Source organism: Eptesicus fuscus, chromosome 1 (genome assembly GCF_027574615.1).
Source record: "Eptesicus fuscus isolate TK198812 chromosome 1, DD_ASM_mEF_20220401, whole genome shotgun sequence".
Classification (NCBI taxonomy): domain Eukaryota; kingdom Metazoa; phylum Chordata; class Mammalia; order Chiroptera; family Vespertilionidae; genus Eptesicus; species Eptesicus fuscus.
In genome coordinates, this window is record NC_072473.1 from 109,666,830 (window position 1) to 109,689,456 (window position 22,627).

At 41.3% G+C, this 22,627-nt stretch overlaps 1 protein-coding gene across 1 annotated transcript in view; it reads left to right on the forward strand.

Annotated features, from left to right (window-relative positions):
- Nucleotides 1-22,627, forward strand: part of GPC3 (glypican 3) — a 518,803-nt gene that overhangs the window by 307,854 nt on the left and 188,322 nt on the right. Inside the window, exons 4-5 of the mRNA XM_008156949.3 lie at nt 12,226-12,359; nt 20,361-20,486. Of these exons, the coding sequence (XP_008155171.1) occupies nt 12,226-12,359; nt 20,361-20,486 (260 nt within the window). The remainder of the gene's footprint in view (nt 1-12,225; nt 12,360-20,360; nt 20,487-22,627) is intronic.

The window sequence follows — 22,627 nt, forward strand, 5'->3', positions numbered from 1 at the left end:
TGGCAACCCTGGCCTACTCTCACAAGCTCCATTCTGCTGCCATTTGTTTGAATTTGTTTACCTTCTATAATTGAAACTTTGTAGCTTGAGTGGAGGCTTAGGCCTGGCAAGGGCAGGCGGAAAGCTTGGCTTCCTCTGTTACCTAGGAAACCTTGCTCTCTGTGGCTGTAGCCATCTTGGTTTGGGTTAATTTGCATACTCACTCTGATTGGATGGTGGGTGTGGCTTGTGGGCGTGGCTTGCGGGTGTGTCGGAGGTATGGTCAATTTGCATGTTTGTCTATTATTAGATAGGATGTGTGTGTGTGTGTGTGTGTGTGTGTGTGTGTGTGTGTGTGTGTGTGTTTGTGAGGGAATAAGAGTAAAAGGGGCAAATAAAGTCTTAGTGTTATTATGGAAATAGGTTTGATCTCTAGGACCTCCTCAGAGGATCTCAGAGAACTGCTGTTATAGGAAATGAATTCAGGGAGGTCAAAACTGGAGTTTGGGAGACCAATTTAAGATGATGTTGGGAGGGTCATTGTAGCGTGGTTCTCCAACTTGAGCATGCATCAGAATCCCCTGGAAGTCTTATTAAAACAGATGGTCAGACCCCTCTCACAGTGTTTCTGATTCAGTAAGTCTAAGGTTGGGCCTTAAAATATGCATTTGTGACAAGTTCCCAGGTGACATATGCTGCTTGTTTTAAGGCCACACTTTGGGACCCACTACACTAGGGCCTCACTACTCATCTCAGGCCTCACCCCAGACATACTGTACATGATTCTACATGAATGAAATGCCCAGGTGATTTGTATACACATTAAAGTTCAAGAAGCACTGCTCTGATAGACAGTTAATGGAATCCTAGACCTGAGGATAGAGAAAAGTGCACAAGTTTAAAAGTTACTTATAAGAGAAAAATGACTTAATCACTGGACATAAGGGAGTCAGGGAGAGGGAGAAATGATCAGAAATGCCTAGGTTTCTTCTGGCTTGACAAACTGAGTGGGTGGAGATTCCTTTTTCACAGTGACAGGGGACACAAGCAAATGAGTACATTTGGAAAAGTAGTATTTGAATTCAGCATTGAGTTTATTGACTACACGAGGTTCTCTTTTAACCCCTACAATATTGGTCATATGTGATTAAGCAATAATGCCCTGAACTCTTGGTGCTGACAAGGGATTGGTATTTAATAAGTGTTAGGCACATATGCAGGATTCTGTTTTCAGCTCTGAATTCATCTGTGACAGATATGTTAGTGAAATGCAAGTCTTCTACAAAAGAATATGTAAGCCTGTTTGCAATCCCTATGGCATTCGGCCCACAAACACAAGGATGCAAGTTAGAGAGATAGGGTAACCAGCAAAGATCATGTACCACCTATCAGTAATTGGCACCTGAAGAACAGAATAGGATATTTCAGGTATCCCAAAGAAAAACAGATCAGACTGTGTGATGCACAAACAAAATGGGCAAATTCAATGTGGTTCCTTTTCAGAATGGGGACCCAGTCTCATTAAACCCTTTTCCTGTTGTTCAAAAGTTCCCAGTTAAAGAATTCCTCTAAATATTACTTACAGCTAGCTATAGGCCTGCCAAGCTGAGCCAGGATTCTAACACACAAAGAGGGCTGCAGAAGTAAGTAGTCCTCACTTACAGAATGAATGAGTCAGATTTATCTGTCTGGATGTGGGAGACATTACACTCTTTCATTAATTATTTCATTTGACCCTCTTGCTATCAGGTAAGGCAAGGCAGGCATTGCTATTATCTCCATTGTGACAATGAGAAAGCTGAGTTTAAGGGAAATGAAATGACTTATCTTGAGTTATTGAAGTGGTAAGAAGATGAGCTGGGACTGAAACCCAGGACTTTCTGACTCCAAATTTTGTGCTCCTTTCAGCATGTTATAGTGCTGTAGTTCATCTTAATAGTGGACCAATCTGTAGGACGTTAGTTCCCTTTTTTTGGACTGCAATTTATTTAAAAAGCTGACTTGAATGGAACGTTCAAGTACTGGCACCCAATTTCTTAAAATATCTTGATTCATAATACTAGTACATTACAGATTACTACTAGTGAACTTTCATTTTAATGGTCAAGCAATTGATGAGTCACAGCAAAATGTCTGTGGGGGAAAAACACATCACCAGATCTGTTCATTATCCTCTACTTTATATCCAGATCAATCAATAGTTAATTCATAATGATGTGCTTCCTGAAGTACATGGTTATAAATTAATGTAATGCTAATATGCATATTTTCTGTAGGAAAAATTAATGAAAAATGCCTGCCATGCCCATCTCTTTATAAAAAAAAATGTATGTAATGATTACAAGCATATAATAAGAATGATTTGCCCAGCCAAATGTTTGTTCATTTTTGTTAATCAGTATTCATTTGAGCTACTTCCATGCAGTTTGTGGAAGCAATGCAAACAGTTGAGTAATGTGGCAGATTTAAATCAGTAATAAAAGCCTTGGGGAAATTAACAAGATAAAACATTAACCACAGACTAAACATTAACATATATTAGCATTTTTATTATACCTGTAGAATTGTCAAATGGGCATGGTTACTACTATTAAAAAGTTTTTGTTGTATATCACATCATTTCAATATATATTTTGTAATAAAAGTTTTAAGATTTAATTAAATGAAATTGAATAACAGTGTAATAGACAATTTAACAATGAATTGAAGTTCATGATTTCATTTTAACTGAAAACCTATGGAACTCCAACCCCACCCCATTCTACCACACTCCTGTACCTAACACATCTATTCCTCCAGAATGGATCAGAGGATCAGAATTGATATTTAAAATGCAAAACCGTACAGAAAGTTTTACTTTTAATTTTTCAGGTTTCTGATTAATCTATCAATGATCAAAGATTAAATATATACAAATTATTTTACAACAGTTCTCAGAAAAGCACACCTTGGGACCATAGTAATCAGTTGGATTCCAGTAGGAAAGTTATATAATTAATACTAGAGGCCCGGTGAACAAATTCATGCACAGGGTGGGGGGGGGGTGTCTCTCAGCCCAGCATGCACCCTCTTGCAATCTGGGACTGCTGGCTCCTAACCATTTGCCTGCCTTCCTGCCTGATCGCCCCTAACCACTCTGCCTGCCTGCCTGCCTGATTGCTCATAACCACTCGCCTGCCTGCCTGATCGCCCCTAACCACTCTGCCTGCCTGATCACCCCTAACTCTCCTAACTGCTCACCTGTCTGCCAGATTGCCCCTAACTGCTCACATGCCTGCCTGATCACCCCAAACTGCTCGTATGCCTGCCTGATTGCCCCTAACCACTCACCTGCCTGCCTGATCGCCCCTAACCACCTCTTCCTCGGCCCCCGCTGCCTCGCCCCCACTGCCGCAGCTTCATCCAGAAGGATGTCCGGAATGATGTCTAGAAGGTCGTTCAGCTATCCGGTCTAATTAGCATATTACACTTTTATTATTATAGACTACCAGGAGAACGGTCGAATGGTCAGATGGTCACTTGGGCTTTTATAGATAGATAGATAGATAGATAGATAGATAGATAGATAATAGATAGATAGATAGATAGATAGATAGATAGATAACTGAAAAAGCCCTCTAGAGGCCCTCAAGTCTTGGTGGCCTCAGGTGCACTTCGTCAGAGGGAAGAAGTTGTGCTGATTACTGAGTAAAGTTCAGTGGGAGAGTCATCTTTTCTTTCAAAAGCTGTCAGATTTTCGAGGGCAATATGATGTGTTCATGGTTTTTCTTGTGCCACAGACTCACTAATGGGAACGTTTCCCTCTCTGCTTCTGCTTCTCCCCTCCATCCACCTCCTTCTTCTTCTATTATGGGCCATACAAGTTAAAATACACATACATGCCTTTTATATATTTTTGAGAAAGAAAATGTTAAGCCTTTCATTCATCGGTTTTTTAAATCAAGAGAAAAATAAATCGGTTAGGGTTCACCCTCCCATCCCCATTTTCATACCTTTTAGGCTATCAAGCTAAAGGCTTAAACCCAGTGCATTTTTGTAGCCATAGGATTAATCTGGAATCTTCCCATTTGGGAGGAAATTACAAAGAATATACTCAGTCCAGATATCAGACTAAATCTGGGTTTGATTGTAGGAATTACCGATTTTGTAGCCAATGCAAGAATCTAACTTCTGGAACCATGGTTTGGGGTCATCCTGCAGGCAGCAATGAGGACCTACTTGAGCAGACACATCTCCCACACCACTTGGTATCAGTACATTAGTATGGTTTATTGATTCTTACCTGGCGGGCTACATTTCAATCACTCCACTAGAATAAAGGGAGTCAAATATATGGTAAAGGAAGATGATTTGTCTTTTGAGCGTGGGCACAAAATATAATACATAAATCATGTATCATGGAAAACAAACAAAACAAAAACCTGTTATGGGTGAGAGGAAGAAGTGGGATTGCAGGTCAGTTCTCTTGATATTCATTCTACCGAGCTCTTCACTATACCTTGCTGGGCCCCAACAGTGTATTTCCCTTGTGTATGTACAAAGCCAGTACTTCTGGAGCCTGATTAAAAAATAATGGTGCTAAGGTTACTAGAATGACCTGCTGGCCTGGATACTGTCAGAAGCCCTGCCTTTTTGTGTTTCGAGTGTCATAACACTTCATAGCACTATTGCTTTTCCTACCATAGGTTGTGGCACGTGAATAAAGGCATCATTAGAAATCACAGTTCATGGAAAACAAAAAGGTGTTCTATTCCAAGTCTATTGATAGAGACACTCACCTGTCCAATAAATTCACTTCAACTAACTAAATTTAAAGGTAACAGCATCCTTGACTAGGTACATTAGTCAGTGAAAGGAAATTGGATATCACTTCTTATTTAAGAACTTGAAAGTCATGGGCAGGATACTGATTTCTAAAATGTTACTTGGAAGGCTGGTTTCTTTAACAAGCAACTGTAGATTAATACTCAGCTCTCCAAGCATAGTCTGATTTTTCCCGAGTGTGAAGATGAAAGGACCTCCTTAATATGAACACTGCATGTCTTTGTAAATTAGGTTTCCTTTTCATGTCTACTTCTCAAAATAAGATCATAATATTCACCTAAAGCTCACAGTGTGGAGGTGAAAGACGTGAGAGGAGGGCCCAAAAGGGGGAGGGGGGCTACATTTGACACATTCTTTGTATATGAGAATAATTTGCTTCATGGTAGATTTGTGGAAAGAAATACCAGTACAGCCTGTCTGATAAGATGTGGCACATTTCAGATTTCAGATAGGGAAGTGGGCGTGTGGGCAGGGTGCCATTGTTTGCCCCTTACCCTACACAGAGCTTTGGGAACTCAGCTCCATATGCTACATTGGGTTACTTAGAAAGACAGGTCAAACTGCAGAGTGTCCACATTCTCATTTCTTCCTAACTTCCCTACTTTTGCCTCAGCTGCACCCCTTTCCAGTAGATGGGGAGGATTTCAAAACGTTAAGGACTTGCTATGGCCCAATTAGTATTGACTGATAAAAAAGGACATACATTCAATAGGAAGGAAGATTTCACAACTGTGAGTTGCAAGTAGACAAGTTACTGTGGAAGATTTTGATTTCAGCTGCTAGATTTAGACCAGATGCTGGTCAAGAGAATGTGTCCTGTGCTCCTGAATGTGATGACTAAGAACATTTTGATCCTGGTGGAATAGACTTTCATGTTGATGTATAATGTTGAAGTATAGATATTTATGGAATATCTAAGTTATTTTTATCTTGCATTATTGCTTTGGAAGTGATTGGAACATAACTCCGCAGTACAACCAGGCAGCCCCCTAGCCTAAAGCACCCTACTAGACTGGTACCAGTTAGGGCAAACTCAGAGAATGTAGATCCTTCATTTGAAACTAATATTAGCCCCAGTCAAATAACATTACATAAACACATGTGAAAAATTCAGTATCATACAGTACATTCCAAAACCAAATGGAATACAGTTGACAATTGAATTATGTGGGGTTGGGGCACTGACCTTCCCTCATACAGTTGAAAAATCTTTGTATCACTTTTTTAATATTTTAATATGTTTTTATTGATTTCAGAGAGAGAAAGGAAAAGGGAGAGAGAGATAGTAACATCAATGATGAGAGAGAATCATTAATTGGCTGCCTCCTGCACACCCTCTACTGGGGATCAAGCCCAAAACCTGGGCATGTGCCCTGGCTGGGAATCAAACAGTGATCTCTTGGTTCATGGGTCAAAGCTCAACCACTGAGACACACTGGCCGGGCTATGTATAACTTTTGACTCCCCAAAAACTAAACTATTAGTAGCCTACTGTAGAGTGAAAGTCTTACCAATAACATAAAGTCAATTAACACATATTTTGTACGTTATATACTAGTATATATTTTATTGTATTCTAACAGTAAAGGAAGCTAAAGGAAAATGTTATTAAGAAAATCATAAGGAATGGAAAAATACATTTACAGTCCTGTATGTATTTACTGAAAAATAAATCCACATATAAGTGGACCCACACAGTTCAAACTTGTGTTGTTTCAGGGTCAATTTTATTTTAAAGTGTCTGTGACTTTTGTTTAATTCCCATTAAGATAAACTATTAAGAATAGCTAGTATAAATATTAGACTAGAGATGCTGTCTTTCATAAATTGAGGCTATGCTAGTACTGATTTTAGATTTTTTTTCTAATTCAATAATTTATTTGTATATGGAAAACTTTCCCAAGCTATACAAATTAAATGCCATTTATGCTTTTATAAATAGATAAATTATTTAGTAAATATTGTGACCATCATGAGAAATCCAGAAGTGGAATTTTCCATCAGTAGAATGGTTTGCTAGTCTTGATATGAAAAGTTTTCTTCCATTCACTTCAATTAATTCACCATTATTGAGTGCTGGCCAGTGTATAAAATCTAGTCTGAATTCTATGGAGGTACAGAGTGACAAAGATATAATCCATGTCTTCACAAGGTATTTCTAATATTTTTCCTAAAGTGTACAATCTATACATTCACTTGGGCTACGTTTTAGAGGACTTGGAATTTGCCTCTCACACTGGAGGTGATATTGCATAAGGTTTGAAGTCCAACAAATAGGTTTAAAGTCAGATTGAATCTACCACCCATTTGCCTTAGGCAAGTTACTTGACCTCCCTGGGCCTCAATTTCCTCACCTATAAAATGGGAATGATAACATTTAGAATAGTATCTGGCACAAGGGAGACATATGGTAACATTTATACTTTTTCATATAGAAGTTCATTTAGGCTTCTCTCTGAAAGTGAAAATATAAAAAATCTACAAATAATTTAACCAAATCATTTAGAATTAAGATAAGAAAGCTGATGCCATTTTTCTATTATTGCTGTATGAGTGTAAAAGAGCTAAGCTTTAGAGGGTGGCATCCAATAAGTATTTTTGAATGAACAAATGAATAGATAGAGGGAAGGAGGAAGAAAGGGAAGGAGTTAGGTACAGCAGGAGGGGTTAAAGAGCAAGAGAGGAAAGAAGATAGACTTCCTTAAGCACCTATAGTCTTTAATACTCGCAATACTAGGCTTATGCAATTATATGTGACTAGAGGCCCGGTGCACGAAATTCGTGCACTGGGGGTGGGGGGGGGGGTGTGGGTGTGTGCCCCTCAGCCCAATCTGCACCCTCTTGAATCTGGGACCCCTCAGGGGATGTCCAACTTCCAGCAGTCGGACATCCACTCACAATCCGGAACCGCTGGCTCCTAACCACTCACCTGCCTGCCTGCCTGATTGTCCCTAACCCCACTGCCTGCCTGCCTGCTCACCCCTATCTTGATCTCCTGCCAGCCTGATTGCCCCTACCTTGCCCTCCCCTATCAGCCTGATCACCCCAAACTGCCTGTGCCTTGGCCCCCAGTCTGGCCTCCCTCTGGAGGCACCACCCCCATAACCCCAATGCTGCTGCCACTGCAGCTGGTTATGGCTGCCTGAGCCTTGGCCTTTGTAGCCACTGCGGCTTTGTCTGGAAAGATGTCCGGAAGACAACCACTCTAATTAGCATATTACCCTTTTATTAGTATAGATTTGGGGACCATTACAACCACGCAGAACTTGAAGAAAACACATGGCCCTGGTCAGTTTGGCTTAATGGAGAGAGCATCAGCCTATGGACTGAAGAGTCCAGGTTTGATTCTGATCAGGGGCACACATGCCTGGGTTTCGGGCTCAATCCCCAGTAGGGGGCCTGTGGGCGGCAGCTGATCAGTGATTCTTCTTTTTTTTTTAAATATATTTTATTGATTTTTCACAGAGAGGAAGGGAGAGGGATAGAGAGCTAGAAACATCGATGAGAGAGAAACATCGACCAGCTGCTTCCTGCACACCCCCCAACGGGGTATGTGCCAGCAACCAATCTACATGCCCTTAACCGGAATCGAACCTGGGACCTTCCAGTCTGCAGACCGATGCTCTATCCACTGAGCCAAACCGGCTTCGGCTGATCAGTGTTTCTTATCATTGATGTTTCTATCTCTCTCTCCCTCTCCCTTTCTGAAATTTTAAAAATATATATTTTTTAAAGAAAACACATGATCTTCACTTTGGGCTTTGTCATCTTACAATATCCTTTGTGCAGTGTTTTAACTTCCCTTAGCTTTCCTTTACCCACCTTTAAAGTGCAATCTATTTTGGGGAAGATCAGGAAAGTGATTCCAGTGGGTAGAAGTTTTTTTTGGAGGGGATGGGTCATGAAGATATTTAAAAATTGAGCATGGTGATGGTTGTACCACTCTGAATTTACTTTAAAAAACCAGTTCATTGTACACTTTAGGTGACATGTACAGTATATGGGTTATATCTCAACAAAGCTGTTCTTTTATTTCTTTTTAAATAAAGACCAGTCTTATAATCAATTGCAGATGTTTTCAGAGGCCCCTCAGGATTTGCTTACCATGTCCCAAATCACGGCTGTGATTCCCAGTTGCCTCCAGTCCTGGTGGATCTGGATGGTGTGGTTTGCAAAGGAGAAGGTGGCAAGAGGCTTATGGAATTTCGGCAACCCCATTCCCCCGGTCTCCTCATAGGGCACCAGAGCCATTCCCACTGTGCCAGCTCTGCTCACTTTAACCTGTTGGGCAAAAGAATCCTGCGTGCTCTGGCCAGAAAGTGCATTCTTTCTTAGGTGGCCTGAATGCTTTTTTTAAGGTCGTTTTATGGATTCAAAAGAATAAACAGAGATGTGGAAAGCTTTTGTCAAAATCCTTTTACATGGTTCTTCCAGTCTCATGGGAAATGAGATGTGGCTCTGAATTCATCCCAAAGTGTGTCTTTGGGCAAAAGCACCCAGAACGGCACAACTCCTGCAGAATGCCCCACACACTTTGCTGTCAGGACTCAGGGGGGCTTGAGGGTGAGCGAGGCGGCGGTGCCAGCACAGGACCTGGGAGAAGGTAGCGCTTTCTACACTGCCCAGGCCACGTGGACTACAGCAGTACCCGCCCAGGTGGGCAGGGTGTTTCTGCTGTTTTGTTTTGGTCTGGCCTCCACCCCGTCAGCCACGGACCTGTGCCTGCACTGAGACTGAATGGTTTGATGGCCCTACTTTTTGGTGGACAGTGGATGCACTCCCAGAGACTGGCAGTTAGACTCTGGCGGCTTCTGAGTCCCTTGCGGGGAGAGCCCGGCCCTAGGTCAAGAACAGACTCAGGCGTCCTCGGCCAGGAGGCCTCTTTGGGCCAGGGGCCGCCACAGTTTGAAGGCTGGCCATGACCCCAATCCTGGCAGGGGTCTCCTCTGGGGTGCTGGCAAGCCTGGGCTAATGGCCACCCTGGTTTGGAGGCCGGTCAAGCCCCCGATCCTGGCGGGGGTCTCCTCTGGGGCGCTGGCAGGCCTGGGCTCTGGCGCCGCAAAGGGAGAGGTTCCTGAACCTGCTTCCCACACACCTAGGCTAGGATACATCTTGTAGGAGGCGGCTTCAATGCCGGGGGTCGGTGACCAGATCCTCCGGAGCCTCGCTTTCTGGACTGCAGTCCCACGTCTCCCAGTGCCCCAGCCTCGGATGCGCCCCCGCAGTTGCCCCCACCACCAGCCACCTCAGCGCAGGCCACAGCAGCTGAAGCTAGCCTCTTGGAAGCCAGGCCACCACACCCACCACCCCTAGTAGCTCTCTGCTGCTCGCTCTCTGTGCCCTGTCCACTGGGGTGGGGGAGTGCTCCCAGCCCAGAGGCCCTCCCTCCCTCTGCAGCCTGGCTTGGGAAGCAGGCCTCGTGCTGGGTCTACGATGCCAGCGTCCCCACTCGGCCACTATGGGTGCGACGTGGACCCCACGGAGGCCAACCTGGAGAACTCGGACCCGAGCTCTGCATCCGGCTGCTGCAGATGCCCTTGGTGGTCAACTACCACCTGCTCCTTCCGCCGGCCCCATTGATCCCTCTCAGCACCAGCCATTTAGGCCAGAGTGGCGATCGGCCCTGGGGACCCCCGGGGAGCGCCCGGCTCCGCCCGGCCACGCCCCCCCAGGGGGCGATCGGCCCCGGGGACCCCCGGAACTAAGAGGATTCTGCGCCGCCATCTTGGTCTTCTCAACTGCCGGATAGGCCACCCGGAGTCCCGCCCCCAGCCTCTCGCAGGCCCAATCATGGGCATAGTGGAGGTGTGGTCAATTTGCATGTTTCTCTGTTATAAGGTAGGATTCATAGCTGATGATCCTGGCTATTGATTTGTTGGCTTGCCTTCTTCCTTCCCTTGTGCATTTATAGGAAAGCCAGATGAGAAACTATATTGACATTTTTTAGAATGCCCTACCTTAGGTCTTATAACAAAACTAGAGGCCCAGTGCACAAAATTTTTGCACGGGGGGGGGGTCCCCTCAGCCCAGCCTGCACCCTCCCCAATCTGGGACCCCTTGGGGGATGTCCAACTGCCGGTTTAGGTCCGATCCCTCTCATAATCCTGGATTTCTGGATCCTAATTGCTCACCTGCCTGCCTGCCTGGTTGCCCCTAACTGCCCCCCCTGCCAGCCTGGTCACCCCTAACTGCCCCCTGCTGCTGGCCTGGTCACTCCTAACTGCCCCCTCAGTTGGCCTGGTCACCCCTTAGTGCCCCCCTGCTGGCCTGGTCACCCCCAATTGCCCCCCGCCAGCCTAGTCACCCCTCACTGCCCCCCCTGCCAGCCTAATTGCCCCCAACTTCCCCCCCCCACTGGCCTGGTTGCCCCCAACTGCACCCCCCGCCTGCCTGGTCACCCCTAACTGCCTCCCGCTGCTAGCCAGGTCGTCCCCAACTGCCCCCTCCCTGCCGGCCTGGTCACTCCTAACTGCCCCCCCTGCCAGCCTGGTCACCCCTAATTGCCCCCCTTGCTGACCAGGTTGCCCCCAACTGCCCCCACATTGGCCTAGTTGCCCCTCACTGCCCCCTGTCAGCCTAATTGTTCCCAACTGCCCCCCCCCCCCGCCTGCCTGGTCGCCCCTAATTGCTCCCCCACTGGCTTGGTCTCCTCTTACTGTCCCCCCCCTGCCAGCCTAGACCACCCCCAACTGCACCCCTCTGCTGGCCTGGTTGCCCCTAACTGCCCCCCCTGCCATCCTGGTCATCCCAAACTGCCCCTTCTGCTGACCTGGTTGCCCCCAACTGCCCCGCTCTGCTGGCCTGGTTGCCCCATGTAGCCTGCTGTTCAATCGTTTTGTCATCCCTCACTAACCCTCCTGCCGGCCTGGTCGCCCCATGCAACCTGCTTGTTCAGTCGTTTGGTCATCCCTCTCTAACCACCCTGCTGGCCTGGTTGTAGGCAGCCATCTTGTGAGGGTGTGACAGTCAATTTGCATATTACCTCTTTATTATATAGGATGCTCATAATAATGGGGAGCACTCTGTGCATGGGAGGCTGCTCTACCTAAATTTTGCAATGCCCACTTGTGAACTTCTTCATATGTATAAATACCAAGTGCTATTAAAAGGTATCAGTGGCATAAGCCCTGTGTAGAGGGTCCTCTCAAATGTGCACTTCACTATAGGGAAAATAAAACACACATTTTTTAGCTTAGAAAAATATCTGAATAGGCTGCACTTAGAGTGCCTCCACCCCCAGTCTTCAACATTCTTTTCCATAGATGGTTCTTCCCCTTAAAAACATACCACCTTTTTTGACACCAGTAATAGCTTAATTCTGCTCTTTAAAAAAAAATTGGGGAAAAATTGAAGTGCATTACAGAATTTGTTTCTACTATCATATCTGTGAAAATATCATATAATTATATTGCTTTTTTTCAGATTGGAAAGTTATGTGCTCATTCTCAACAACGTCAATATAGATCTGCTTATTATCCTGAAGATCTGTTTATTGAGAAGAAGGTATTAAAAGTTGCTCATGTGGAACGTGAAGAAACCCTATCCGGCAGAAGAAGGTGAGTTCCCTCCCCCCCTCTATTGAGCATACAGTTAGCAATTGTATTTTAAGGTCCAAAAACCATTGGAGTGAAGCTTCTTAAATACATGTTATTTAGTCCTCCTGAGTAGAGTTTTTGGTTAATTACATTCTATCATCTGTCAGTATTTAAATAAAAAAGATATTGTATTAGATCCAAGCTATATTTAAATGTAAAATGACCATATGTAAATATCAATATAGCAATGCAGGGTGGAATGGACTTCTGTATTCAAGATCTTTATTGATAAAACATTTTTGCTTATGATTTGGTCTCACAATTCCATGGCTTGGTTTCTGGCTTTTCCCATTATTAGCAGAGTCCAGGATGAGTTTACCAAAGAGAAAATGGCAAGACACACTCATGTATATACACATACTGCACACTACACATTCTTTTAAGAATGATAAAATAAAAGATCCTGTTCCTATTTATTAAGATAACAGTTAAGGAACTCAATTAAAGACTTTATTATTCTCTTCATTCCTCCTCCCTACATCTAGATCCCCTCCTTCCCAATTCTTGTTTCATGTTCGCAAATAAGGGGTAGAAATTTGATAGGGAGCGCAACACAAATCTAAGAGAATTGCCTTCCCCAAAAGTAATACAGCCAATACACCACTGGCTTAAGATCTGCTCCCTGATGACTTCAAGGACATTGGGAGACATTTGCTTACAGATGGAAATTTAAGAGATGAAATAAGTAACATCTCAGATATGGGCTAAATTATTTTATTCATATCCAGTTACTACAGAAGGTTTTGAAATGGCAATTTCTAGTCATATATGATACAGTTTAGAGTGAGAGAAGACAGTAAGGTAGCTTGAGAGATAGTCCTCCAAAGAAGGATATCAGGAAGTTCCATTTTCTTCTCGTTTGTTGACTTTCAAGCTAATGGATTCCTAGTTTCCCTGTGGCAGTAGTTTTCAAATATAATTCAAGGACCCAAGGAGTCCCAAAGACCCTTTCAGGAGGTCTGTGTAATCAGCCTTTTGATAACTACATATCTATATGAAGCTGGCTTTTGTTCATATACTTTAATCAAAAGAACATATTGCAGCTGATTAAATGCAGAAGCCAATGGAGAACTTATCTGTCTCCTAGTATGAGAGGCAGTAAAGATATTTTGCAAAAATGCAAAAACAATATCACTTTTCTTGCTTTTTCATAAAAATGTTATTTATGTTAACATATAATGGCTCATTATTGTTAGTTTAAAACCAATAATAAAATTTTAAGTTTTTTCTGAGTTTTAATTTCTAAAGCAGCAAATATCAATAGATATATATCACATAGACAAAAGGTCTTTGGGATCCTCAACAATTTTTAAGAGTGTTAAGGGGCTGTATTAGTTATCTAGTGCTGTACAACAAATTATCCCCAAAAAGTGATTTAAAATGACAAACATTCATTATCTCACAGTCTCTGCCAGGAATTTGGGAACTGCTTAGCTTGGTGGTTCTCAGTCTCTAAGGAAATTTCAATCAAGATGTTGCTTGGGGCTAGCAGTCATCTGAAGCATTAACTGAGGCTGGAGGATCTACTTTCAATGTGGCTTACTTACACCTTTAGCAAGTTAGTGCTGGTTGTTGGAAGGAAGCTTTTAGTTCCTCACCACATGGACCTCATGTGTATCTTTACCACATGGCCTCCAATTTCCCCAGAATAAGTGATCCATGGAAGACAGCAAGGAGAAAGCTGTTGTTTTTAATTACCTAATCTGGGAAGTGACATACTCTCAATTCTAACATGCTTTATTTGTTAAAAGTGAGTCACAAATTCTAGTTTACATTCAAGGGGGAGGGAAATTAAACTCTGCCTCTTGAAGGGAATAGTATCAAAGAATGTGTGAACATATTTTAAAAACACCGCAGGTTCCTGGCACCAAAATATTTGAGAACCATTTCCCTATGGCATGAAGGTTCTCTGTGAAGTTTTTGTTTTTCTGGGAAGGCAAAATTAGACCATTTCTCCAGGTATTTTTTTTAACTCCTGACAGTCCTTTGTCCATTATTCACCATTGCTTTCACTCTTTGCCCAAACCAATGAGGAATTAACCTGTCATTGATCTTTAACTGGTAGAAATCCCTTGCATATCAGACTGAAACAAGTAATTTATATAATATTATATATTAATTACATATAAATAAAATATAAATTCTAAGTGCAATATACTTTGTATTCAACTCAGCAGAATTTTAGAAAACACCTATTATGTGCCAGAAGATATACTGGGCACTAAAAATCAAGACACAGTCCCTGCTTTCCAAATCCGTGTAATGTGGAAATGGACTTAAATAACAAATAATTCCAAAACAGTTTTGTAAGTGCAAAAGAATGTCCAGAGTATATAGAAGCAGCCAATTAGAAAAGAGAAAACCTCTCTGCCCAGGGGGTTCTGGTGAAGACTTCATGGAGGAGGTGGTATATGGATTTATAACAGAATCTTATGCAGAACTTTTTCAACGTAAACACTCTAGCAGTCCCATTTTGAAATTACTTGGACACTTTTTTGAGTAAGTAGGAGGTTCATCAAGGCCCTGCTGCCATGCCTTTTATTTTGGGCTCTGTGGAGGGAAAGAGAAGACTCTGAGGGTGTTGATACCTCTAGGGAAAAAGAAATTGATAAATTAGTTCTTGGCTGTGCACCCAGATTTGGCATTTTGTTTATATTTATTTTTGAACTTATTGTTACCCCAAAAGAAAAGAAAGGATAATAAGAAAAATTCCAAACCCTGCAGACTTGAGTAATTGGTAGTCAGGCAGGGCTCCTTTGGGTGTTGGAAACATGAGCCTGACCCATGATGCTTCTCATCTTTTTAGTAAAGTGAGTCCTTAGAGTCTGTTGTGAGAGCCATTCTTTCTGAATTCTCTGGCAGAATAAGAAAACAAAACAGCAAGAGAGTGTCCAATTTCATATAACTCCCTCAAATAGGCATTGTAAAACCTCTTAGGGAAAGAAAAGAATTGGAGATTAAGATGATCTCTGGCTAAATGCACTGCCCCCTGCAATCTGATGTTATTGGAGGGCTTGTTTTGGCAGTGGAAGTACATTTGTAAATTTCTCAATATGTTCTGCACAGCATTTTACACTGTTCAGTACAATGTATGTGCTGCCAGCACCCCTCACACCCATGCTCAAACTCCAACCTCTGTGGTTAAAAATATAATAATTGGAAAGGAACCCTATTGTAGCATTCAGTCTGGGGAGGTTGTGAGCAAACTGTCTTAGTCTGATTATGAGTTGAAAAGCCCATTGCCTTATTAAAAATAACAGCACACAAAGAAATGCAGGATTCCTTTGGTAGCATTCAGAAGTCATCTGTTTTGTCTGCCCCCAGCTGGGTAGTGTGCAACACACAACTAATCTTAGAAATAGCTTAGTTGAATTTAAGGGTGATTTGATATTCATCTGGTGGCCTGTGTATGGGACCCAATATCATTTTAAGGTATCAATATTGAAAATATCATCAGATTTAAAACGATGAGGATAGGACAGTAGAAATGAGATTTTCGTAACCTTTTCCAACTCTAATATTTTCAGCATATCTCAGATGTCAGTCTCTTCCTTCTTTGCCCTTTTGAATGTCTCTTTCACCATTTCCCTTATGATCTGTTTTCCTTGTCATTTGTATATCCTCTATAAAGTTTGGTAGAATACATAAGCAATATCTTTCCCTTCCTGAAACCCCAAATCTGTAGTTGAATAGTCCATCCTGCATGTATATACCAAACTTCTGGCCCAACTGCTGACCTGTGAAAAAATCACACAGTCCCTCCACCCTTGTGAAATTATATCTGTGTGTTCCAGCCTTCCCCTTCCTGCACTCCTCCTCCTCACTTTTCCCTCTGATTTGGTCTATAGGGGCAATAGGTTAGGTGACACTAGTAAATGACCTAGAAAGAAATGAACAAAAGCTGATCTCAGCTCCCCGGTCCAAATCAATGCTGACTCCCACTCCCTCTTAGATTATTGCTCTGGTTTGGATAGGCAACTTTGTAAGTTCAGTGGTGACTTCCACCCTCTGAATAAAACAACCAAGTATGTCCTGAGTGAATCAATGAGTTTTGGGTCTGGTACAAGTCATTCTGCCCTAAATTGGACTCTACTTCTTTCAACATTTGTCAACATCATCTATATGCCAAGCATTGTGTAAGGATTAGGCTGTGATGAATAGGAGGAGCTCCTCCTAGCCTAGTTAGGCAAACATACACACAAATAAATACTTTTCATACATTAGGAGGAAGTGCCAAAAATAGTTATGCACAAAAATATGGCAGCATCATAGATGGGGAAGTTAGCAGCTCTCCTGTGAGAGTCAAGAAAGGCTTCTTGTAAAAGATGACTTTTGAGCTGGGTCTTGAAGAACTAGTAGAATTTCAACAGACAGAGGAGAGAAAAGGTGATCCTGTCAAAGGGAACAGTGTGAGAAAAAAGTATTGGCTAATCTTTGGAATGGTAGAAAATTATAGTTTGGGGTCAGACTGTGAAGGTTTCTTTGCAGCAGCATTAAGCATGACCCTGCATCATTTTAATTATAACTATTTTAGTTTATGTGCTTTTCTGTATTTTCAATTTTTTAAAAGAATAATGATCGCATATTACTTTATATTGAGAGAAAAATAACCTTAATGATAAAGGAGAAGTGTTCAGGATCTGCAGTTTGGGATGAAAGGCTAGTTTTACTTTTAGTGATTTCCAATTAGTGCTGCTTTGATGCCTGCCCAAGCAAATCATTGCAAGAATGCAAAGGAAATACCTTCCCCCACAACCCAAGATGGGAACTCTCCTCTTGAGGAGGGTGAGAGCCCTCAAGGGAAGATCATGTGCACCCAGCTGCAATATTTCAAAATGGTTCATGAATGCAAGGGGGCCCTGTCCTTTAGTTCCACATTTAACACATTGAATGGAAACCTCTATGAAGAGACTCTTTTTTCCTGAGCAGACTGCTGTAAGCAAGTGTTTGGTTTGTCCTAAGTGATATCCATGGGCCCCACTATTTATATGTCAAACAGTTTGTTTGGTATGTATGTATTAGAATAAAGTGGAATTGGAATCAAAGAGCATGACCTTCAATCAAATTATTTTTCCCATCACGGGCAACTAATTGTCCAAATTTCTTTTTTTCTAGAGACAATTTAGTTGAGCAGACTGCCTTAGTTCATGGGTGGAGATTTTTTTGTAGTCTGTCATGGGTTACTAGCACAAAGAAAAGAAATCTTGACTGAGGCATATATGGGTAATTAGCATGTCACTTAATTTAAAGAAAGATAGTTTCAGCTATCTTTCTTTTAAAAGAGAAATAGAAATATTCAACTGATCTCCTTTAAAAATTGTAAGAATGGCAATAGAAAGCGTCATTTAAGAAAATATAAAACTAAAATACACTTAATTCCCATGCCAGAGCAAGTTTAAGAAAGAATGACAATGAAGAGGAGAAATGAGAGAAGCTCAGTAAACTCAGTAGGAGGTAATACCCCTGTCACTCTCTGCTGCTTTCTGGCTATGGTATCAGAGGACATTATTACCCACCTGTTGTCGTCACTCTCTTTTGTAAAGCTCATTAATTCTCCAACAGTTTTGAAAGTCTTTCTTCTACCTTGCAAAATAGTATTTCTGGATTTATTTTCAAAAATCAAATTTTCTTTTGGAAACCAAGGTTTATTTTCTCACAGTGTTAGAAGGTTTTGCATGAAGGAATGGCCTGCATGTAATACTGTACTTGAGGACTCAAAAGCATTGGCCAGTTTGCTAGAAGTGCTGGTACCCTGCTCTTTGTTCTCCCAAAGGTGGGTACTGTCTCATCCCATAGGCTCTAGGAATTATTTGAGAACTGGAATTTATTTCATTATTCTTATGTTTTTCCTAATAAAATTCACTTTGGATTCTAAGCAGGTTCTAATGGGAATAATATACACTAAGAATAAAAAAGAACTCAGTGAACAAGTCTGTCAAAAAGAAAAGGTTATAGCCCAGCTGGTGTTGCTCAGGGGTTGAGCATCGACAAATGCACCAAGAGGTCATAGGTCATGTTCGATTCCTGGTCAGAGCACATGCGCAGGTTGTGGACTCGACCCCCAGTAAGGGGTCATGCAAGAGACAGCCAATTGATGTTTCACTCTCACATCAGTGTTTCTCTCTTTCTCCCTCTCCCTTCCTTTCTCTCTAAAAATCAATAAAAAAATCTTTAAACACAAACACACACACACACACACACACACACACACACACACACACACACACACACTATCTTCCCAGGTCCGTCCTGTATGTTCTGTGATGATAATGAGTACCCTATAAAGTAGGATGGCCTTTTATTTCCCCCAGTTACCTTGTTTAACTTTCAAAAAGGTTCTCCTGAGTTCTAGAATTTGATGACCTAGACTATGGTTACATTATTCACATTCTTTGTGGGTTTTTTTTGACATTTATCTTGATCCCATCAATTAATAACCTTCCATACTAAAGTGTGAGGTCTTACATTTATCGTAGCCCCTCATCCTCTTAACATTGAGATAGACTCTCTTTGAACCCTCACCAATTTTTTGGTGATCTTTATCATTACCAAAAAAAAAAAAAAAAGTCAAGAGTTAGGAGACTGGGAGATGTTCAGAGTGTTGTTGTTTTTTAACTTCTAGGGAAGTCAAATTGGAAGGCTTTTCTATGAGTTCAATTTTTCTTGCCATGTTCTATGTTTAGTGAGAGAGTTTGGAGGTAGGAGGAGGCCTAAGGGAAACTCTTTCATTAAAGAGTGAACCATTGCTTCTTATAGACTAATGGCCATATTCCATTACCTCATGGAGAGGGGAGAATTACTCAGCCTCAGCCTTTAGTCTTTCAGTTTCCACTCTTGGGGACTGTATTATTACCTTGTAAAACAGAGCATCTCTCCTATTAGCATTAATTAAACCCATCTTTTTCCTCTGTGAGAAGCTATAATATTGACTTTTATTTTCAGAGCCCTGTATTGAGCCTCTTCACTTTGGAAACTGATGGAGCTCAGCCACCAGGAGTTAGCTGTGAGGGGTTTGAGCATAGCAGGAAGCAACTATTGGGGTATCAGGAGTTATATATGTCTCAATAACCTTTCTTGAGTTATTCTGTCCATCACCCTGCCTTTACTGTAATCCGAGCCTTTGTGAAGATATGCTGATTATTATAAGCTCTCTGTCTTTTAAATTATTAGTTGAAATGAAATGTTTCATGGTAATAAAATGGAAAATGGCATTAGTTATAAGAAAATAATTTCTACCAGTCTCCCACTTTTAGACAGATTTGAGAACAACCCCCAAAAGGCTTTTCTGGACTTAGGACTCTCACCAGTGTCCAAATGGGATTCAGACCTATGGCTCCTCCAGAGACCTATGTATCAGAGGAATCCATTCTTAGCCTGGAGACAGAATTGAATAATTAGTCCACTGCCATCAAATTCCTTGGCAGAGTCTCCAAAAACTTTGTAGAGACTTAAGATAGACTTGGATATGAAGCACTCTTTAATTTCCTTTCTACCAGGAATATCACTTTAGAAAATAAAAAGTGTTTTATTTTTGTTTACCACAGGCTATGTATTGCATAGATATTTTAATACTCCTCTATAAGCATATCCACATCTCTCCAATCTGTAATGTTTTATGTTGTGTGTCCATGTATATCAGTAACAAGAAAATAGGCCAGAAATTTGGTAATTTGGTTGGGTATTTATGTGTGTTCTCTCTCTCTCTCTCTCTCTCTCTCTCTCTCTCTCTCTCTCTCTCACACACACACACACACACACACACACACACACACACACACACACACAGACATTGATTTTTGCAAAAAACAAAATTGTGGCCTTTTAGCCAAGAATGTCTTTAAAACTCATTTACTGCTCTAACCAGCCTGGTAGAGCCTTTCTGTCATGCTGATAAGGAAATTAAACTTTTCTCATACTGGGTTTACTTGCCTGTTATGAACAGATGTTTTGTTTTTTTTTCAGGGAACTAATTCAGAAGCTGAAATCGTTCATCAGTTTCTATAGTGCTTTGCCTGGCTACATCTGCAGCCACAGCCCTGTGGCCGAAAACGATACTCTTTGCTGGAATGGACAAGAACTTGTGGAGAGGTAATCTTTTGTGAATGATATAGCAATGTTTGAGAAATAGTTATCATATATACATCTCAAGGATAATTATGTCTTCCTTACCTCCATTAATTTCATAAGACAAATTCTAGGAAAAACATACATACGAGCATCTATGACATGCCAAATGCTTTCTGTAACTCATAAACCTCAGAATTTACAAACTTTGAAGCACATAGAGAATTATGTATTCAATCTTTAGCTTCTTCCAGCTCCTAATTATGTTGGCCCATATTCATTGATTGATTAGAAGAAATCATATTCATACTAATAACTTTAATTTATTGGAGTTAACTACATATTAAGCACAATACTAAGTATTTGTCTCTATTAACTCTCTATATCCTTATACCAATTCTATGAAATAGATACTGTTATTTTCCTGCTTTAGTGATGAAGGGTGAAGGAAAGAAAAAAGGGTGGAAAAGGGAGTACTATTTCCCTGAGCAATTTTAATGAAGTATTTTACCATTTGAGTGTTAGTATAAACTGTTTTAACATTCACCATCTATGAAGAATTTGCTCATAACTGGAAAGGAAATAATATATATGCATTTATTCAGCAAACATTTACTGAGAACCTTCTAACTGCCAGTCACCTTGCAATGAATGAAACAGGAAAAATTTCCCGTCCTCACAGAGCTTTCATTCTAATGGGCTAATTGGCTTTGCATGTATAAGGAATAGCTTTCAATTAAGGAATTAAACCAGGGAGGTTGAATGCTTAGGAAACCACATGGAGTTGAGGAACATGCTTTTAAAAATGTTTGTACAAGTGGTAGTATGTTTTAGAGGATGTACAGACGAGACCTGAACTAGAGTTCTGAATCTTTTATGGATTATTAGTTGCTTAATCTAGGGCAAGTGATTTAACCTCTCTGAGCCTTGCTTTCCCCATCTAAAATATGGTATGATTGTATTAGAGCCCCTCTGCCTCTAACAATATGTGTGTTTTTCCTCATTCATTCATTCATTCATTCATACTTTTAAAAATTTTTATTGTTTAAGGTATTACAAATAGTAGTACATACGTCTCTTTCCCCCCAACTGACCTCCCCCCTGGCCTCCCCTACCCTCCTGGCATTTACCCTCGTGCCCCCGACCTCAGTGTCTTACATCTGTTGGTTGTGCTTATATGCATGCATACAAGTCCTTCAGTTGATCTCTTACCTCCACAACCCTCCCCTACCTTCCTGCTGTAGTTTGACAGTCTGTTCGATACTTCTTTGCCTCTGTCTATTTTTGTTCAACAGTTTGTAATGTTCTTTATTATCCAAAAATGAGTGAGATCATGTGGTATTTATCTTTCACTGACTGACTTATTTCACTTAGCATAATGCTCTCCAGATCCATCCATGTTGTTGCAAATGGTAAGAATTCCTTCTTTTTTACAGCAGCATAGTATTCCCTTGAGTAGATGTACCACAGTTTTCTAATCCACTCATCTGATGATGGGCATTTAGGCTGTGTCCAAATCTTAGCTATTGTAAATTGTGCTGCTATGAACATAGGGGTGCATATAACCTTTCTGATTGGTGTTTCTGTTTTCTTGGGATATATTCCTAGAAGTGGCATTACTGGGTCAAATGGCAGTTCCATTTTTAATTTTTTGAGGAAATGCCATACTGTTTTCCACAGTGGCTGCACCAGTCTGCATTCCCACCAGCAGTGCATTAGGGTTCCTTTTTCTCCGCATCCTCTCCAGCACTTGTCATTTGTTGATTTGTTGATGATAGCCATTCTGACAGGTGTGAGATGCTACTTCATTGCTGTTTTGATTTGTATCTCTCGTATGATTAGTGACTTTGAGCATGTTTTCATATGTCTCTTGGCTTTCTGAATGTCTCTTTCAAAAAGTGTCTATTTAGGTCCTTTGCCCATTTTTTCATTAGGTTGTTTATCTTCCTTTTGTTAAATTGTATGTGTTCCCTGTAAATGTTGGAGATTAAACACTTATTGGAGATAACATTGGCAAATATGTTCTCCCATGCAGTGGGATTTCTTGTTGTTTTGTTGATGGTTTCTTTTGCTGTGCGGAGGCTCTTTATTTTGATGTAATCCCATTTGTTTATTTTCTTTTTAGTTTTTATTGCCCTAGGACCTGTATCAGTAAAGATATTGCT